At 45.3% G+C, this 19,763-nt stretch overlaps 2 protein-coding genes and 1 long non-coding RNA gene across 3 annotated transcripts; 1 reads left to right on the forward strand and 2 right to left on the reverse strand.

Annotated features, from left to right (window-relative positions):
* Positions 1–5,198: 5,198 nt before the first annotated feature.
* On the reverse strand, positions 5,199–5,994 carry LOC119298675 (histone H3.3-like). The gene is made up of 4 exons (XM_037575978.1): positions 5,920–5,994; positions 5,735–5,814; positions 5,566–5,656; positions 5,199–5,369 (listed from the first exon to the last, which is right to left on the reverse strand). Exons 1-4 carry the CDS (start codon positions 5,992–5,994, stop codon positions 5,199–5,201), a joined length of 417 nt encoding a protein of 138 aa, XP_037431875.1.
* A 4,184-nt stretch (positions 5,995–10,178) lies between these two features.
* On the reverse strand, positions 10,179–11,967 carry LOC119298238. Its single transcript, XR_005145824.1, has 2 exons — positions 11,918–11,967; positions 10,179–10,418 (listed from the first exon to the last, which is right to left on the reverse strand). It is a non-coding gene; the product is annotated as an uncharacterized LOC119298238 (long non-coding RNA).
* Positions 11,968–12,161: 194 nt separating this feature from the next.
* On the forward strand, positions 12,162–17,985 carry LOC119303689. The gene has a single exon (XM_037580826.1). The coding sequence runs from the start codon at positions 13,190–13,192 to the stop codon at positions 15,815–15,817; it is 2,628 nt and encodes an 875-aa protein (XP_037436723.1). The 5' UTR covers positions 12,162–13,189; the 3' UTR covers positions 15,818–17,985.
* The last annotated feature ends 1,778 nt before the right edge of the window (positions 17,986–19,763 follow it).

Here is a 19,763-nt window from a genome sequence, read left to right on the forward strand (position 1 = left end):
ATGACCAAGTGTCGAACGGACAACACCTCCGCGTTCAACACACGTACGGTTGGGAAGACGTCTCCTCCTTCTTGATCCAGCAAGGGGGAAGGAGAGGTTGATGAAGATCCAGCAACACGACGGCGTGGTGATGGATGCAGCAGGATCCCGGCAGGGCTTCGCCAAGCACAAGCGGGAAGGAGAGGTGTTACGGAGGGAGAGGGAGGCGCCAAGAGCAAGGTGCGGCTGCCCTCCCTCCCTTCCACTATATATAGGGGCTAGGGGGGGCGCATGCCCCCTTGGAGATCCCATCTAAAAGGGGGGGCGGCGGCCCCTGGGGGCAACGGCCCCCTTAGGGTTTCCAATGAGGGGGGCGCATGCCCCCTCGGGGGGCAACGGCCCCCTAGGGTTTCCAACCCTAGGCGCCTTGGGCCCTTGGGTGGGGCGCACCAGCCCATCAGGGGCTGGTTCCCACGCCACTTCAGCCCATGGGCCCTCCGGGATAGGTGGCCCCATCCGGTGGACCCCCGGGACCCTTCCGGTGGTCCCGGTACAATACCGGTAACCCCCGAAACCTTCCCGCTGGCCGAAACTAGACTTCCTATATATAAACCTTTACCTCCGGACCATTCTGGAACTCCTCGTGACGTCCGGGATCTCATCCGGGACTCCGAACAACTTTCGGGTTACTGCATACTAATATCTCTACAACCCTAGCGTCATTGAACCTTAAGTGTGTAGACCCTACGGGTTCGGGAGACACGCAGACATGACCGAGACGCCTCTCCGGTCAATAACCAATAGCGGGATCTCGATACCCATGTTGTCTCCCACATGCTCCTCGATGATCTCATCGGATGAACCACGATGTCGAGGACTTAATCAATCCCGTATACAATTCCCTTTGTCAATCGGTACGTTATTTGCCCGAGACTCGATCATCGGTATCCCAATACCTTGTTCAATCTCGTTACCGGCAAGTCACTTTACTCGTACCGTAATGCATGATCCCGTGACCAACCCCTTGGTCACATTGAGCTCATTATGATGATGCATTACCGAGTGGGCACAGAGATACCTCTCCGTCATACGGAGTGACAAATCCGAGTCTCGATTCGTGCCAACCCAACAGACACTTTCGGAGATACCTGTAATGTACCTTTATAGTCACCCAGTTACGTTGTGACGTTTGGCACACCCAAGGCACTCCTATGGTATCCGGTAGTTGCACAATCTCATGGTCTAAGGAAATGATACTTGACATTCAGAAAAGCTACAGCAAACGAACTACACGATCTTTGAGCTAAGCTTAGGATTGGGTCTTGTCCATCACATCATTCTCCTAATGATGTGATCCCGTTATCAATGACATCTAATGTCAATAGTCAGGAAACCATGACTATCCTTTGATCAACGAGCTAGTCAACTAGAGGCTCACTAGGGACGTGTTGTGGTCTATGTATTCACACATGTATTACGATTTTCGGATAATACAATTATAGCATGAATAATAGAAAATTATCATGAATAAAGAAATATAATAATAACAATTTTATTATTGCCTCTAGGGCATATTTCCAACATAATGATCGTTAAGTTTTATTGCTATTCATTTCTTCATGGCATATACATATTCCTTTGACTATCAAACATCACAACGTAACTGGGTGATTATAAAGATGCTCTATAGGTATCTCCGAAGGTGTTTGTTGGGTTGGAATAGATCAAGATTAGGATTTGCCACTCCGAGTATCGGAGAGGTATCTATGGGCCCTCTCGGTAATGCACATCATAATAAGCCTTGCAAGCAATGTGACTAATGAGTTAGTTGCGGGATGATGTATTAAGGAACGAGTAAAGAGACTTGCCGGTAACAAGATTGAACTAGGTATGAACATACCGACGATCGAATCTCGGGCAAGTAACATACCGATGACAAAGGTAATAACGTATGTTGTCATTGCAGTACGACCGATAAAGATCTTCGTAGAATATGTGGGAACCAATATGAGCATCCAGGTTTCGTTGTTGGTTATTGACCGGAGAGGTGTCTCGGTCATGTCTACATAGTTCTCAAACCCGTAGGGTCTGCATGCTTAACGTTCGATGACGATTTTGTATTATATGAGTTATGTGATTTGGTGATCGAATGTTGTTTGGAGTCCCGAATGAGATCACGGACATGACGAGGAGTCTCAAAATGGTTGAGAGGTAAAGATTCATATATAGGACGATAGTATTTGGACACCGGAAGTGTTCCGGGGGTATCGTGTACGTATCGGGTCACCGGAAGGGGTTCCGGGATACCCCCGGCAAACTATATGGGCCTATTGGGCCAAGGGGGGAAACACAGTAGCCAGGATGGGCTGCTGCGCCCCCCTTGCTGGCTGAATAGGAAGGGGAAAGGAAAAGGGGAAGAGGGAAGGAAAGGGAGGCAATTCGGCCTCCCCCTTACTTCCCTCCTCTCTCCCCTTTCCTTCCCTCTCCGGAAAAGATGGTAAGGGGGGAGCCGAATTGGACAAGGCCCCCAAGTAGGATTCCTCCTACTTGGGGTGCCCCATGACTGTCACCCTCCCCCTCCCACCTATATATATGTGGGGAGGGGGCGCCTAGAACACACAACAAACATTGTTAGCCGTGTGTGGCGCCCCTCTCCACAGTTTACACCTCCGGTCATATTGTCGTAGTCCTTAGGCGAAGCCCTGCGCAGATCACTTCACCATCACCGTCACCACGCCGTCGTGCTGACGAAACTCTCCCTCGGCACTTTGCTAGATCAAGAGTTTGAGGGATATCATCAAGTTGAACGTGTGCAAAACTCGGAGGTGACTACATCAACCGCGTTGTCAAACGCTTCCGCTTTCGGTCTACGAGAGTACGTGGACACACTCTCCCCCTCCCGTTGCTATGCATCTCCTAGATAGATCTTGTGCGAGCGTAGGATTTTTTTAAAATTGTATGCTACGTTCCCCAACAATTCTATCACAATATAGTGGCCTAATTATGTAAAGAAATGCAATGATGTAATGTTCTTGGCTAAAACTTCAATTGAATATATACTTAGTGCTACAAATTCAAGAATTAAGTGTCCAGGTATGTCCTCATTGAAGTGCTGCTGGATATTATGCTTATTTGTATTTACGGGCATTAACAGGATTACTAAGATTGTTCCATTATTTCCCTTGTAGAAGACTGGATAGTGTCTACAACCATTACACATCAATGCGGCCCAAAAAGTAGTCAATTCGAGGAGGATTTCACTCGTTCTTGAGAAGCACACAGTTCAGAAATCAATGTTTCTCCAGGATGTTAGGAATTGCTCATCGCAGAAGGAAATATATGAGGAGAATCACTTTTTCTATCACATCTAGCATTTTTCTATTTTGACAGAATCTATATTGTTGGGTACAACCATGGGTACAACTTGCAGAGGTAAAATCCCAAGCACCCCTCATGCAAAGAGAAGCGGAATCTCCTTTTTTGCTGTAGTGTATGCCTTCTCTACTTATTTATATTGCAATAATAATATCCCAATAAGTATTTGGAATAAGAGCAAATAGTTTTATTATTATCCAGAATTTTCATTATTGATGTTTGTTTATTGGACCATGTGTATGTATTCAGTCATTTGCAAATACAAATGTGATGTCAACTCAGCCACAACTATTATTCATGTTAACTTTGGAACTTCAAGTTTTGCACTCAATTTCGGCTCTTTGTGACTATTCAGATATTCTTCATGATAAGGACAAATTCAAGCGATTGATTAATAATTTTATATACATGATAAAAAATTCATCGGTTTTTAATACATCGTCAACAGCTTTTCTATTCACATTAAACAAATTTCAAAAGCTTGATCAACATTTTTCAAATACTTGTTCCAAAAAAATGCTTCATTAACATTTTTTAAATACAGGATAAAAAATTTACACACATTTTTTTATAAATTATTCATATACATGATAAACATTTTCTCTATACACATTCAACATTTTTAAATACTTGGTCAAGAATTTTTTCAAATATTTTTATAGAGTGTTTTTTGTACAAAAAATAAAGCAAAAAACAAAACAGAAAACGAAAAAAAACCCTAGAAAAAGGAGGTTGTTTCATCCCGCACTCTTGGGGTGGCCAACTCATTAGTCTACCCCTCTCGCCGAAAGTGAGACATATTCGCGCCCGAGTCGGGGATGGATTTGGAATTTGGGCAAAAAAAGGATTAATAGCCTAGCGCATGACAATGATGATGGACTTGCAACTGGGACGAAAAAAAGGCCTGACCCAGTTGCATTTCGTTGGTTGACTTGCAACTGTGTGAACAAAAGATTAAGAGACCAATTGAGAGTAGTTATCTTGCAATCTGGAATAAAAAATGGGTGGGCCCATTTTGGAGCCAATGATTAACTTACAATTGAGACAAAAAAAGTCAGCCTCTAGTTGCTTGTCAATGGTGGATTTGTAACTGAGACAAAAAAGTCTGACCTAGTTGTAAATTGAGGGTGGACTTGTAACTAATGAATTCTACATCGTATACCTTGTCAATGCTTGTCGACGAGCAGTTCAATTAGCAGATGAGTTTAATGCCAATCGCCTGCATATTGAGACAGATAGCAAAGAGATAGCTAGCAAGCTTCAGAACAGGGAGAAGGACCTGTCCGTGCTGGGACCATTAGTAGAAGAGGTGAAAATGATGTTGCAGGCGCGGGAGCAGTGGAAGATTACCTGGGTTCGCCGCTCGGCGAATGGTGCAGCACACGCGCTAGCTAGAGAAGGGGTTTCTAATGACTTATGTAAGGTCTGGTTACACCAACCGTCTGATTGTATCTTGCACATTCTATCAGCAGAGATTCCTGACTTTTATGAATAAATAGGAACGGTGTGAATTTCAAAAAAAAAAAACTCATAGCCTTTATAAAACAGGTGCTCCATGTACTGACACGATGCAGACACGTACAATGGAAACGGTCACTGGCTTTTCACGAAAAATAGCCCGATCAAAAACAGTTTTTGCATGAATCCTACAGCCCCGATTGTACAGTAAACAATTTAGATGTGACATAACTAAAAATTATATAGATATAAATTATCAAAATTACATTTATTAATAATATGTTAACGTCCATGGCGTATCAAAGTGTTCTCCACCGTCCATTATGAACCCAGAAAATCACATGGAAAGCAGCAAACATGCTGGTTGATCCGTCTATGTAGACTAATTACAGCCTTTCGCCGCGGATCCTCCTAGCCAAATACACATCTTTGGACATAATGGTCACACGCTTAGCATGGACGGCACACAGATTAGTGTCTTCAAACAGTCCCACCAAGTATGCTTCGGCTGCCTCCTGCAAAGCAAGCACTGCATGGCTCTGGAAACGTAGATCACTCTGTAGATGTGGCAAAGAAACCAAAGAAAATAGATGTGAGCCCAAATATTTCGTTTATTATCTTGAATACACTGCATTAGAACTTTTCTCTATGCACCCCTAATCAATCTCTAATGGATCTTTTTTGAAGGGATTGAGTTGGATTTGTTCGTATCTGAAATAAACACAGTCAGATACATATGATCTAGAGGAGTACCTTGCAAAATTGGGCAATCTCCCTGACAAGTCTCTGGAACGGTAGCTTCCTTATAAGTAGCTCTGTGCCCTTCTGATATTTGCGAATTTCACTATAGGAGCACAAGAGTATGAAACACAGGCACCTCATAATAATCCATGCAATGGAAATTATATTGTGCTACACATACCGAAGAGCAACAGTTCCAGGGCGATATCGGCGTGGCTTCTTCACTCCTCCAGTGGCGGGAGCAGTCTTACGAGCGGCAGCCTGGCATCACAAAACGGAAAACCAGTAGTTAAGTTGCTGTCAAGCAAACAATTTTTAACACTAAGTTGCTAAGGTGCATGGTTGGAGCCAAAGGTGCCATATTACATAGAAAGCCCTAAGGTGCTTCGTTGGAGCCTTTCCGCCGGTGGACTTTGGGGCTGTACACTTAGTGCGAGCCATCCTGCAAACAAAATAGTACACCATGCACAAAAGTTGTGTTAACAAACTTAATTCCAAGGCTAGATTTAAGACATCTGCAACAAAAGCAATGATTCGACACTTTGGCTATTGTGATTTGACTGTGCTCTCGAAAGCCATATATTAGACACTTTGAGTACCAATAGATCGTAGAATGTCTAACTACGTGCATGTGATACATACATGTCTGAAAAATTCGATTGCAGTTCCTTGCCGAAAGAATTCTAGCTTCTGAGAATCAGTATAGATCCAAGTGATCACATAATACCCAGCTAGTTCACACATTTTATGATTATCAACGATTGCTAGCAAGGAAAAACAAGGTACTGTAGCATGTTCTAAACTATTTTATATGTTGACGAGTGATGACCAACACAAGAAACCAAATCAGAAATACCGCCGGAAGCATCTCAAGAAATACTAAGGCTACGGTACAACCATAGGAATTACTGTACAACACTTGAAACGGCTTACCTCTCGCAGTTGCTATCTTGCACTTGCACACCATTGGAAGTACTCTTGCTGTCGGGCTGACTAGTTGATCGAGGGCTGATCACTTGAAACGGCTTACCTCTCGCAGTTGCTATCTTGCACTTGCACACCCTTGGAAGTACTCTTGCTGTCGGGCTGACTAGTTGATCGAGGGCTGATCGTGATCGGATGCACGTACAAATATAGCGAGAGGGGGCAGGGTATTTTATAGGCGGGCCTAACACGGGCACGTACGTACGAACCGACTTAGGTCAGATCCTTAATCTGCGCTAGATTGATTGGCGCACTGGCGTTGCAGTTGAAACTGATCGTACGGCTCGGATCGATGGTGACATGGATTGATGCGGGCATATTGCGCGCTGCTATTGGCCGATCTCATGAGGTCACGGATCGTGGTTTTCCTAAATCCTAGTAATGGTTGAGAAACTTTCAGAATAATGCGTAATTAAACATGGTTGCATCTTGAGAGTTTATCAAGCGATGCCTCTCAGTCGGCAACCTCGCCATGTTTGCTTCTTCCCAGTGTTGTGCACGGCCGCGTGGGATGCTCGCCTGAGGCCTGAACAAGCTCGTAAATGGAACGAGCGCGTGCGTCGGGAGCTTGCACGCAGAGGCTCTGAGCTGCCGGCACAGCATTTCGGTTGGCGGCAGGCATGCAAGGTCTGCCGGAGCAGCGGACAACGTTGCTTAATTGCCTAGGATAGATGACGCGGGTGCTCCGACGTCCGGCCGGCGATGGAGGCGCAGCAGCGACACCCGGCCGGCCGGGTCTTACGACCAGGTGCGTCGTCGGAAGTCGGAAGTGTTGGACGCGCCCTGGTGTTGTGCGTGTGGCATGGCTTGAAGGCGTGCAGATCTTCACGGTGCTGGGGGGCTGGGTGTGGAACGCATGTCAGTTGCGACACGGAGAATATGGCACGGTCATTGTTCCACACACGAACGGTGGTGCTCTGCTTTGGCATCGTGACTTCACAATTAGTTCGCGCCTTGTTGTCTTTTCCTTTGGTTCATGTGTTCTCTCTATGACGGCACCACATACCTCGAAGAAGAACTCGTCCTCGGGTCGCGAGCAAAGCTATTGTGGGTACACGCTTCAAAAACATTGGCCTCCGTCAAGCGGACTGTTGAATATCATGATTATTTAGGTAGTATAGGATAGCATACTAGTATTTGTTCTACCTTATCTTATATTCCAAGGTCATGTACTCACTATATATACGCCTACGAGGCTCAAACAATATACATTGATTCCATCAATTTCTTTCTATCCCTTCTGACACGGATAATAATGCATCGCGTCATCTATGGTTTTTTGAACTCATTCCGTAATAAACTTGGACGTGCTTAATTAATTACCTACCGCCCTTGACGAGGCCCTTGCCGGCGGTCTCCATCAGACCGGAGACCCTGACGCTCCCTTCCGGCGCAAGGCCGAGGCGCTCCATGGCCTTCACCATGGCGCGGGCCACGGCTGAGCCGGAACCGTTGGCGCTCGTCCACCACGCCCCGGCGTCTGGGTCGAGGGGCTGGCACCGCGGCGTCCTACGCCACGTCCCTGGCGCAGATCACCTTCAAACAACGGAACACAAAGGCTCGAGCATGCAAGTAACTCTGCGGAGAACAGGTTTTGGACTCTGGACAGCCGGCCTCGATCGCGTAGGCCGCGTCGAAGGGGTCGTCAGGGAATGGCATGTCCATCAAGTCCCCTTACGATTCGCCCAAAGAAACGAGCCAGAAACGCTGTTTATCAAGACATTTCTCTTGCTGTACTTCGACAGTTAATTGATTCATTCACTGGCAAAGATCTCTGTGTCGCAGTTCGTACCTTGACAAAGTTGCATCGTTTGCTCAGGCCAGCAGCCAGCTGAACTGATGAGCCCCTGCAAATGCCACGCATGGAGATTTTATGTTTTTTCATAAATGCATACCCCAAGCAGTTCATGTTTGATTTGAACACGGGAAAACTGATGTCCACGTGATCTGGTACTCGTCGTTCAACCCTGTCACCCTAAATGCCCTCACAATCCTGCATGATCCATGTCTGAATGAATACGCAGTGAACAAGTAATTCCACTTGTACATGTGCCCATGATATTTGTCCATGCCACTCCACATGTTCAGTTTTGCAACTTAAGCAAGCATAAGTACGATAACAGATCGACAGGCCCAAAAGGCGAGTACTGCACCATCCACATAACAGCTGTTTGGTGCAGCTAATGCACAAAAGATGCTTACAAATTAGAGCATTCGTGGCATACAACATACACAGGCTAAACTTTGTCTTGAGCTCCTTGAAGCACCAAAGCGGGAAACTTGCAGTAGTATGGCACGTAGAATGTACGCCGATACAGTTCAGAGAACATCCGAATCTTCAGAATCTCTGAGCCTTTTCCAGTACTCATGCTAAATGAGATGATCCTATGAGCAATTCTGTCAACAAGGATAACTAGCTCTCTCTCCAAGTCAAAGGCCTGGATGTCGTAATCGAAGTACCATAGTCCTTCATGATTAGTCCGGAGCAACAAACCCCTCCCAAAGACATTGTTCATACTTAGACGATGCTTCACCACCCACCTGTCAGTGCCTTCCAAACTCCAAATCCGCATCATACAACCATGCAATTCCTGTTGTGCATAGCATGAGACCCCTGATGACTGGCACATACAACCATCACAACAATCAAATATCTCTGGCCCATTTGGAAATCCTGGCAGCTGAATGATCCTCTGACTGAGCCACTGCGTAGATGGACCACACTACTGGAATAAGGTACGTTGCCGACGGCCCAGGGCCGTCGGCATAGGGCTATGCCGACGGTGGCCGTCGGCATAACCCCGTCGGCAACTTGTACGTCCGCGTATCCCAAGGCGGCCGTCGGCATATAAAAACCGTCGGCATAGCTAGCTAAGCTGACGGTGTCAGTACAACCGTCGGCATACATCCACCGTCGACAACGTTCTCCACCTGACGGCCGTCAACGACGCTGCCGTTAAAACTGTGCCAATCATACGCCGACACGTGGCAGCACCTGAGAAGCCATGGCACGAAGCTACGCCGACGGTTAGGCCGTCGGCATAGTTTTGGGGCTATGCCGACGGCCTAACCATCGGCGTAGCTCCGTGCCACAACTACCAAGGTGCTGCCACGTGTCAGTTAGGCCGACGGTTAGGCCGTCGGCGTAGCCCCAAAACTATGCCGGCGGCCTAACCGTCGGCATAGCTCCGCACCAGACTTCCCCGCTATTGCCACGTGCCGGCTGCTGGTAACACAAGGGCACTATGCCGACGGTTATGCCGTCGGCCTAGTTATGCATTATTTTTGCTTTTCAATTCAAATAACAGCATCATCATCATCATCATCATCATCATCATCATCATCATCATCATCATCACAACAGAATAGATAAGATAATCATCACAAGTCCAACATGATAAACATCATCACAGGTCCAACATAAAAGTAGGCATAGTCCTCGAGCATAGGTAAAAAAAATTGTTGCTCTTGATTCTGCCCTGTAAATTAAAATAGCTACAAGGCCTATGTAGCCACTTACATAACAGGATCATCATTAATTTCAAAATTTATATAACATCAAATCCATCATATAGTCCAAACAAAGTTCAGTCATATCCAACACGAGCACGACAAGTTCACACGGTCACCAAGACACCATATATCAGGTTCACATTATGTGCACCAATCAGCTTTTATTCCATTAACTAATTATATCACATATATGCACTTTAGTTTGTTAGAAACATAACCACCAAGACACCATACATCAGGTTCACAAATGGACAACTAAAAGATGTAAGTATGGGAGATGAGTTGTACAAAATGAAAGCTAAAACATCAAGTTGACAAGGATAGCTGGCTTCTTCGTTCCTTGTGAGTGTCGTCCTTTTGTTTGCTTCCTACAAAAGTTAAACAAGTCTCAATTACAATAGACTATCATAAGCTGCATTTTGTTTGCTTGTTTTCAATTTTCAAATATTCCATATGTGAGTACGGTACTTTTTTGGCAAGTGAATCACATGCTGCTAGAAATGATACCATATCTCAAAATATTTACATGTAAATTATGTTGACTGCTTACACACTAGTCTTTAGAAATAATAGAAGCGCGTGCTTAGCTAGCTTCATACCAAAGATTGGAAACAAGATCACCTAAGGCATGCAATCCAAACACGTAACAATCGAAATAACAGTGTGAAAGCATCATATGAGAGACACATGTCAAGAAAAAAGGAATCTGATTTGGAAGATTTTATCTAAAATGCTTTTGACTTTTGACTCCTAGAGTGCAAGCAAATCAGTTTACAGTAATTATGGGTTCTTTTGATAATAACATAAGGGAGCAAATAGTTATTTACTATAGTACTACTACTACTCCTGGCCCTGTCCTAAAGGTAAAAAGGCAAGACAATACAGAGGCATCCATCCCTTGTTTATACAGTACTCCCTCTGTCCCATAATGTAAGATGTTTTTTGACACTAGTCTAGTGTCAAAAAACGTCCTACATTATGGGACGGATGGAGTAGCTTTTAACCTTTCATCTCTCCGAGGGGCATATAACTAGAATAATTATTGTAATGAACAAATGTGGAAACAGTTCATTATTTGTAAATAATTAGAATCGTTTGATATAAATTTCATCTCTCTGAGGGGCATATTACTTTAATATGAAGAAAAAGTCTCGCGTGGCAGAAGATTCACAAGCATTGCCAAGGACTACAAATAAAAGTACTTATTCAGTAATTAGTAGCAAAAAGTTTGAGAGACCATACATGCATATCTATAAGTAATTAGAAACAACAAGTTTAAGAGGTTAATTGCCTCAAATGGGTTTCAGTAAGGCACAAGACAAGAATCTAGCTACGTTCTCTGAATAAGCCAAAACGGAAGAACATTAAGAATTTACCATCACTCTGAAATGAAAACAGGAAAACATATACTGAATTACTCTCATTTTCTATGAATAAACGTATCAAACCTAGCTAACCCTCGGTTTCTGGAATATAGGATAGATGCAGGCCAAATTGATTTTTAGTTATTGCTACTGTCTAGAGCTCGTAAAATCTTCCTTTTAATTAAAGCTCACCAAATAGTTCGATTCATAAATTCTTGAAGCTGAACATGGCATATTCATTCATGCTGCAGCCCAATAATACATGTATATATAAATGACTGAACCATCCACGTCTCTCTCTCTCTGAAACCGAATTGATCTCTTCTTCTTTTTTCTGTTCTATACAAGTACGCACGAGTTAACTGAAACCCAAAGCACTCCAAGCTACAAGGACATGTTCAGATTGGAGTGTCACCAAACTGTGGCAAACTAAACTAGCACATTGCATTTGATTGGCCCTAAAAGGCTAACTGCAAGCAAAGACTCGAGGAAGGAAGGATCACCGGTCGATGCTGCAGCAGCCCGCTGTTGAAGGCGTGGTGGTTCAGGCAGTTGTCAGGTGCAGAAGAAGTTCAGTTATCGGTCGGCTGTCAGGCGTCAAGTAGAAAGGATCCGACGGCTCGCTTCGCTCGCCCGTTCCCTGCACCGTTTCAGCAGGTTGCCGGTCACTGTTATCGTTTAGCTGTTGTCGAGGCTATATAACAGCCAGCGCTATGCGCTTGTAGCCATTCATTCGATTCCCAGAAATATCCAAACAATGTATACCTAAACCTCCCTCTGTGAGGAATATACTTCAGCATATTCGAGTTAATACAAGCAAGTTAGAACCCTAGATCGAATCCCTTGTCTGAAATTTCCCCGATCTGCTTGTGGGGTGTGACAATTGGTATCATGAGCCATCGATTTCCTCGGCGGTGCGATCGCGCGTGTTCGTGCTAATTTTTTTTCTTCCCTCCCTTCCCACCCTTGGTTGGCGACGGCGGCGGTGTTCACGGGTGTGGGACGGGGAATTGGCGGTGCAGGCGGCGGTGTTTTGTTCGTCGGCAGCTCGGAGGGCGGTACTGGTTGCTGAGACACCTCGTCTCGGTAGTGAAATTCCAGGTACGCGCACGAGTGGTGCTGTTCGGTGGCGTAAATTTTGGCGGCGGCAGGATCCGTGAGCGGTTCGGGTTGCCGTTGTTGCGGTGGTAAAATTCCTCTCCGTTAGCGTGATCATGGGGCGTTCGAAGCCAAGCATCGACGAGTCTGAGCTCGCTGAACTTCTTCAGCTCAAGGAAGACGTGCTGACAAATCGAGAGGATACTACTGGGCTTCGGGAAGAGGTTGATCTGTTAAGGAAAGAGGTGTGTCTCACAAATGCCAAGCAGGATGACATGAATATTGTACTCTCAACAGTTCAGAAAGCAGTTTTTGCCCTCAGTGATCAGTTAACCACAATTACTGATGTTCTGAAGAATTTGGGTGCTCAAGGAGCAAGTTCCTCTGCTCAACCAACAGCCAGAGTTACAGAGCAACAAGGGGGAAGAACAGATCCACCCCCCATTGTTCAGACAACCATTGAAAATCCCATGGAATCAGTCGAACAGGGGCAAAGGCTACTCACAGAGGAATTAAGGAAGCGTTTACTGTTGGAACAGGAAAAAACAAGACAGTATACACTATTTAGTGCTTCTAGATTGCCCCCTATACAAATTGGACAGAAATAAGTTCCTCCTGGGTTCAACAGAGCAAACCCACATGAGATCCCATCAGAAAATGCAAGCCCTACTGCCCAAATGAAAACTGCTAGAACAACATTCATTCCTCAGCCAAATCAAACTGAAACAAATGTATTCTGGGAGGAATACTACAGGAATTATGAGAAGGAAATGAGAACACAGTTCCTAAAGAACATTACCAAGGGTCCTAGAATGGATTTCCCAAGGTTTGATGGTGATAATCCTGGAGGATGGATCAGACAGGCTGAAAAATACTTCCAAATGTCTGGAGCTCCAAATGAATATAAAGTGTCCCTTGCACAACTCTACTTCACTGACAGAGCTGATGTTTGGTTAAGGAGGTCAGGTCTACTGAAGAAACATCCTACATGGCCACAATTCTGTGAAGAGGTACTCAAAAGATTTTCTCCCACAAGCTCCTATGATCTAACTGATAGGTTTACTGCATTCAAACAAGGAAACCTGTCCATTTCTGAGTACACAGATAAGTTTGAGTCCCTGATGGCAGAAATGCAAGAAGAAAACCCTTCACTGTCTGAAGAGTGGTTCATCAAATGTTTTGTAAATGGAATGAAACCTCATATCAAATTCCAACTCAGACCATTGAGGCCCCCTTCTCTGACTGAAGCTTATTGGTTAGTTGTGGATATGGAGCAGGCCTTAATCCCCAAAAAGAATTCGTTTCCAAACAGTTACCAGAAAAATCCTTACAACTCTTTCAAAACTCCTAGGTTTGAAACTAAACTGCCTGAGCAGAAATTACCTGCAGTAGTACAAAAAGCCAGAGAGCCGGGTAAATGCTGGAGATGTGGTGATAATTGGTTCCATGGGCATAAATGCAAACAAGCTCCTGTGATCAACATGTTGACAGGAGAAGAACCAACAGAACCAGGGGAGGAACAGGATACTGGGTCAGAACATGAAGCAGAAGAAAGTGAGGAGGCTCAGGAGAAATGCATGAAAATATCTGCACAAGCTATGGACCCTGACAGTGTTAACACCATGTCCATATTAATTCAGGTGGGAGGAAAACAGGTTGTGGCCTTGATTGATTCAGGAAGTAACTCCACTTTCATGAACTTGCAGTTTGCCCTCAAAACAAATTGCACAATTTTGAAAGACAAAAGCAGATCAGTGGCAGTTGCAGGTGGAGGAAAATTGTGGTCTGGAGCTTATATTCCAAAAACTTATTTCACTACAGCCAAACAGAAGTTCCTTCAGACATTTAGAATATTGGAAATTCCTGGTCATGATGTGGTTTTGGGTTGTGACTGGTTAGCTAAGCATAGCCCCACATCTTTTGATCACATCCAAAGAACAATTACTGTTCACAAAGATAGGGTACTACCTGTCACAATTCCTGCTTGTGATGTTATGGAAAATGCAACTGAGGTGGATGAGAAAGAGATGAACAAGCTCCTCCTTAAAGGTGCACCAGGATATGCTTTATTCCTGATCAATACTCTAAGGGAAAAACATCAGAAAACTGCAGTATCTGATACTATAACACCTGCTACAAGGGAGAATGTTTCTAACACTGTCAGTGTGGAAACAGGGCAAGAAAACAGTAGTGCTGAGAACAAATCTGACACAAGGAACAGTGCTTCTAAGTTCAACATTGTAAAAGAAAATGAGATAGATATGTTGAAACAAAATGCAGAGGAAAACAAATACAAGTTGTTGAGCAACACTGAACTGCCTGTTCCTATGCAAGAATTGTTACAGAAATTTCAGGATGTCTTTGCTGAACCAGAAGGACTGCCACCAGTGAGAGCTTTTGATCATGAAATCCCTCTACAACCAGGTGCAATTCCCCCCTCTTCCAGACCTTACAGAATCCCTCACAGACATAGACATGAAATGGAACATCAAGTGCAAAAGCTGTTGTCCAACAGAATCATCAGAGAAAGCCAGAGTCCATATGCCGCACCAGCTATTTTAGTTGCTAAAAAGGATAATTCTTGGAGATTGTGCCAGGATTTCAGAAACCTCAATGCTCTCACTATTAAAAACAAATTCCCTATACCTGGTATAGAAGATTTTTTGGATGAACTGCAAGGAGCCAAATACTTTACCAAGCTTGATTTAAGGTCTGGATACCACCAAATCAGGATGAATGAAAAGGATATCCATAAAACTGCATTCATAACTCATTTTGGGCATTTTGAATATTTGGTAATGCCTTTTGGCCTTGCAAATGCCCCAGGCACATTTCAAGCCCTCATGAACAGCATTCTAGCCCCTTATCTCAGGGTTTTTGTGTTGGTATTCTTTGATGATATCTTGATTTTCAGCAAAACTCTGGAAGAACATGTTCAACATGTGGAAACTATACTAATTGTGCTCAGCAAGGAGAAATTATATGTGAAACTCTCCAAGTGCCTCTTTGCAGTTAACCAAGTGGAATATCTGGGTCATATAATTTCTGGTGAGGGTGTTGCTACTGATCCTGCTAAGATTGTGGCTGTAGCTGACTGGAAAACCCCTACAACTGTATATCAATTGAGAGGATTTTTGGGTCTTTGTGGGTATTATAGAAGATTTGTTAAAAAAATTGGACCAATTGCAAGACCCTTGCATGATATCTTGAAGAAAGACAGTTTTCAGTGGACAGTAACACAAGATAAGGCTTTCCAAGCTCTGAAAAAATGCACTTATTACTGCACCAGTTTTAGCTTTACCTGATTTCTCTTTGCCATATGTCATTGAGACTGATGCATCTAGTGTGGGATTGGGAGCAGTAATGATGCAGAATGGCAGAGCTATTGCTTACTACAGTTCCTCCTTGTGCCCAAGAAATGCTGCATTGTCCACATATGAGAAGGAAGCTTTGGCTATAGTAGAAGCTTTAAAAAGGTGGAGACACTACTTGGTAGGACACAAACTGATCATTAGAACAGACCATCAAAGTTTAAAGTTCATGACTGACCAGAAATTACATACTGGAATTCAACACAAGCTGATGTTGAAATTACTGGAGTTTGACTTTTAGTTGGAATACAAAAAAGGAAAGGACAACACAGTAGTTGATGCACTATCCAGGAAATATCAGTTAAATGCAATTTCTTTGATCACACCAAAATGGACAAAAGAAGTGGAAAAATCTTATCAAAAGGATGCAAAAGGCAAAGAGTTACTGGAAAAACTGCTGCTAGCTCCTAATCATACATACCAACATGATTCTTTGCATAATAGTCTCATAAGGCACAAGGGCAAAATCTACATTGGAAATGATGTAGAACTCAAATCCAAAATCATACAAGCCTTACATTCATCGACTTTGGGAGGGCATTCAGGCAGAAAAGCTTCTTATGAAAGGATAAAGAAAATTTTCTATTGGCCTGGCCTCAAATCTGATGTAGAAAAATGGGTGACAGAATGCCATGTTTGTCAGAAAAATAAGGGGGAAACCTGCCATTATCCTGGGCTACTTGACCCTCTGCATATTCCTGATATGGCATGGACTCATCTGAGTATGGATTTCATAGAAGGACTTCCAAAGTCACAAGGGAAGGAAGTGATTTTTGTGGTTGTTGACAGGCTCACAAAGTTTGCACACTTCCTTACTCTGTCACATCCTTTTACTGTGAAGACAGTGGCTCAAGTATTCATTGACAATATCATTAAACTGCATGGCCCTCCTATTGCCATAGTATCTGACAGAGACAAAATTTTCACTGGTCAGCTATGGAAGGATATTTTTGCAGCACTGAAAGTTGACTTGAGATACAGTTCAGCTTATCATCCACAATCAGATGGCCAAACCGAGAGGGTTAACCAATGCATTGAAAACTATCTCAGGTGTCTTACTTCTGCTCATCCAACCAAGTGGGTGCAACATTTACCAATGGCTGAATATTGGTACAATAGTTCATTTCATTCTTCTCTGAAGAAGACCCCATTTGAGGCTCTTTATGGGTATCCTCCTCCACAACTCAGTGAATATGTCATTCACAACAATGAAACTAAAGAACTGTTAACAGACAGACAGCAACTGTTGGGTGTTCTAAAGGAAAACTTGCAGCGTGCTCAGGAGAGGATGAAAAAGTTTGCTGACCGCAAACGCACGGAAAGATCTTTTCAGGAAGGCGACATGGTATATTTGAAGATGCAACCTTATCTTCTGAATGCTTTTGGAGTTAAAACACACATTAAACTCCAAAGCAAATTTTATGGACCATTTAGGGTGCTACACAAGGTGGGAAATGTGGCCTATCATCTCATATTGCCTGAGGGAGCGAAGATCCACCCAGTTTTCCATGTCAGTCACTTAAAGCGCCATATTGGTCCTCAGGTTGTTCCTTGCGCTGATTTACCATTGGTAACAGAAGAGGGCAATATCAAGCAGGAACCGGCACTGGTTTTGCAAACGTGCCAAATTCCGAGAAACAACCTGCCCGTGGTGCAATGGTTGGTCCAATGGGCGAACCTACCTCTGGAGGATTCCTCGTGGGAAGATGCAGATTTCATCAAATACACATTTCCGTCTTTCTTCAAGCAAACAGTTGAGAGTTGGCGCCAAGGACGTTGAGAATTGAGACTCCTTGAGGACAAGTTCATTTTCTCGAGGGGGCATTGTCAGGTGCAGAAGAAGTTCAGTTATTGGTCGGCTGTCAAGCGTCAAGTAGAAAGGATCCGACGGCTCGCTTCGCTCGCCCGTTCCCTGTACCGTTTCAGCAGGTTGCCGGTCACTGTTACCTTTTAGCTGTTGTCGAGGCTATATAACAGCCAGCGCTGTGCGCTTGTAGCCATTCATTCGATTCCCAGAAATATCCAAACAATGTATACCTAAACCTCCCTCTGTGAGGAATATACTTTAGCATATTTGAGTTAATACGAGCAAGTTAGAACCCTAGATCGAATCCCTTGTCTGAAATTCCCCCGATCTGCTTGTGGGGTGTGACAGCAGTGGAGGAAGACGAGGAGCAGAACAGGCCATTGGTGGCCTGCTAGGTGCGGCCCTCCTCCTCGAGCGGGGCAAGGACGGCAGCCGCTAGGATCGTCGAGCTCGGAATCCTATGGGAAGAAGGCCTCCGCGCCGCCCTGTCCCGAGATCCAGCGCTTCGACCCGTCCGCGTGATGGGTGACCTGCAGCAAGGGATTGAAAAAGAAGGTGAGGTAGGGTGAGGAGGGGAGGTTGGGCTGGCAGTTGCTGCGGATCCCGGCGAGGATGGAGAGGGTGTACCTACTTGAGCCACGCCGACGTTGGAGCCGCCAAATCCCTAGCCGTGGGTGAGGGTAGGGGCCACGCCCGGCGGATCTGGCCATACTGGATGAAGGCCCGGTGAGAGGGGAGCGCGGAAGCCTGTTGCGCCCTGGTGGAAATCGCCGGAACCCGCCGGCGTGGGCGGCGGCGGCATGGAGTCGTGTAGGGAGAGGGGGACTCGCGCGCGCGAGAGGAAGGATAAGCAAATCGAGCGGGTGGAGAAGGTAGATCAGCTCGAGGGGGAGCTGTAGGTGGCAAGTACGGCGGCGAAGCATGCCGGCAGTGGCCGGAATCGAGCGGCGGCGCCGGCGGCGGAGACAGAGGGGATCGGGAAGGAGAGCTGAGAGAGATATCGAGGGAGAAGTGAGAGAGAGATGGATGGATTGGGTGGGTTTTTTTCTTTTCTTTAGGTGGATGGATGGATGTGGGATGGAGAGGTAGATGGATGGATGGATGTGCGTCATGTCATCAATCCAAGGCATAAGTGTTTCCACCAATGACAAGTAACCTCTTACAATTGTGTTTTTTCCTTTCGTTTTCTTTTTTTTTCTTTAACCTCTTATTCCGGTTAACACTTAACCACGAAGCCGGTGGTTGCCGGATAGCCGACGCCCAAAACCCTAGGGTCGCGGGTGAGCAGTGGTGGTCACGAGTGGTGAATCCCTCCATGCGAGATGCATGTTGCACAGCTCTTCCGACTCGAAATCATTGCTTAGTGGAGGAGGAGCGGCGGGTCACGCCACCCGAAGCTGAACCCGGGAAGTCATGTATTGGTGGGTTGTGAGATAGTCACATGGACATACTTGGGTGGAAGAAGGATGGCTATGATTGTTACAGTAGATTGGTTGTCTGATGGTCACACAGACCATCTCTCTGGCTTGCCTCGTCGCCCTCGATGATGGCACATGCGGTGTTCCTCACCACAAGATTCTCTCTGGATCGATCCGACGTGGCTGTTCCAACCCCCTCCAAGTGCCGACGGCAGAGCCGTCCATGAAGGGGTTCAAACTCTGAAGCCACGTGCCAGGTGTTTCCCCTCATCCAAGTGACGGCGACGCTGCCGTCCGTGGAGGGGGGCACACCTCGCAGTCCCAAGAAGGGTGTCTACGCATGCCACAACACTTTCACACATGCATGAGGACCTGATGCGGTGTTTCGATTGCATAGCTACACCCGGAAGGCCACCACGAAGCCCCGTTGATCAGGACATCTAGCCCTTTGACTTTCGCCGTACGAGCTTTAACCGGTGGACTCTTCCACCTGGTTGCGATACGTCAGCCCATAGGAACATCCCCAAACACGGTCTAGACCCAACCCATCACTAGATTCCCTCCGGCTCGACCCGACTCACATGTTTCCCCTCATCCAAGTGACGGCGATGTTGCCGTTCGTGGAGGGGGGCCACACCCCGGAGCCCCAAGACGG

Source organism: Triticum dicoccoides, chromosome 5A, assembly GCF_002162155.2.
Source record: "Triticum dicoccoides isolate Atlit2015 ecotype Zavitan chromosome 5A, WEW_v2.0, whole genome shotgun sequence".
Lineage (NCBI taxonomy): Eukaryota > Viridiplantae > Streptophyta > Magnoliopsida > Poales > Poaceae > Triticum > Triticum dicoccoides.

Bases quoted from the DNA above. Each gene is read 5' to 3' on its own strand.
- LOC119303689 (XM_037580826.1), top strand. From the start codon at position 13,190: ATGAAAACTGCTAGAACAACATTCATTCCTCAGCCAAATCAAACTGAA.
- LOC119298675 (XM_037575978.1), bottom strand. From the start codon at position 5,994: ATGGCTCGCACTAAGTGTACAGCCCCAAAGTCCACCGGCGGAAAGGCT. The intron at 5,815-5,919 runs GTAATATGGCAC...TTGTGATGCCAG, and splicing joins AGCACCTTAGGGCTTTCTAT to GCTGCCGCTCGTAAGACTGC. The intron at 5,370-5,565 runs GTACTCCTCTAG...CCACATCTACAG, and splicing joins AGATTGCCCAATTTTGCAAG to AGTGATCTACGTTTCCAGAG.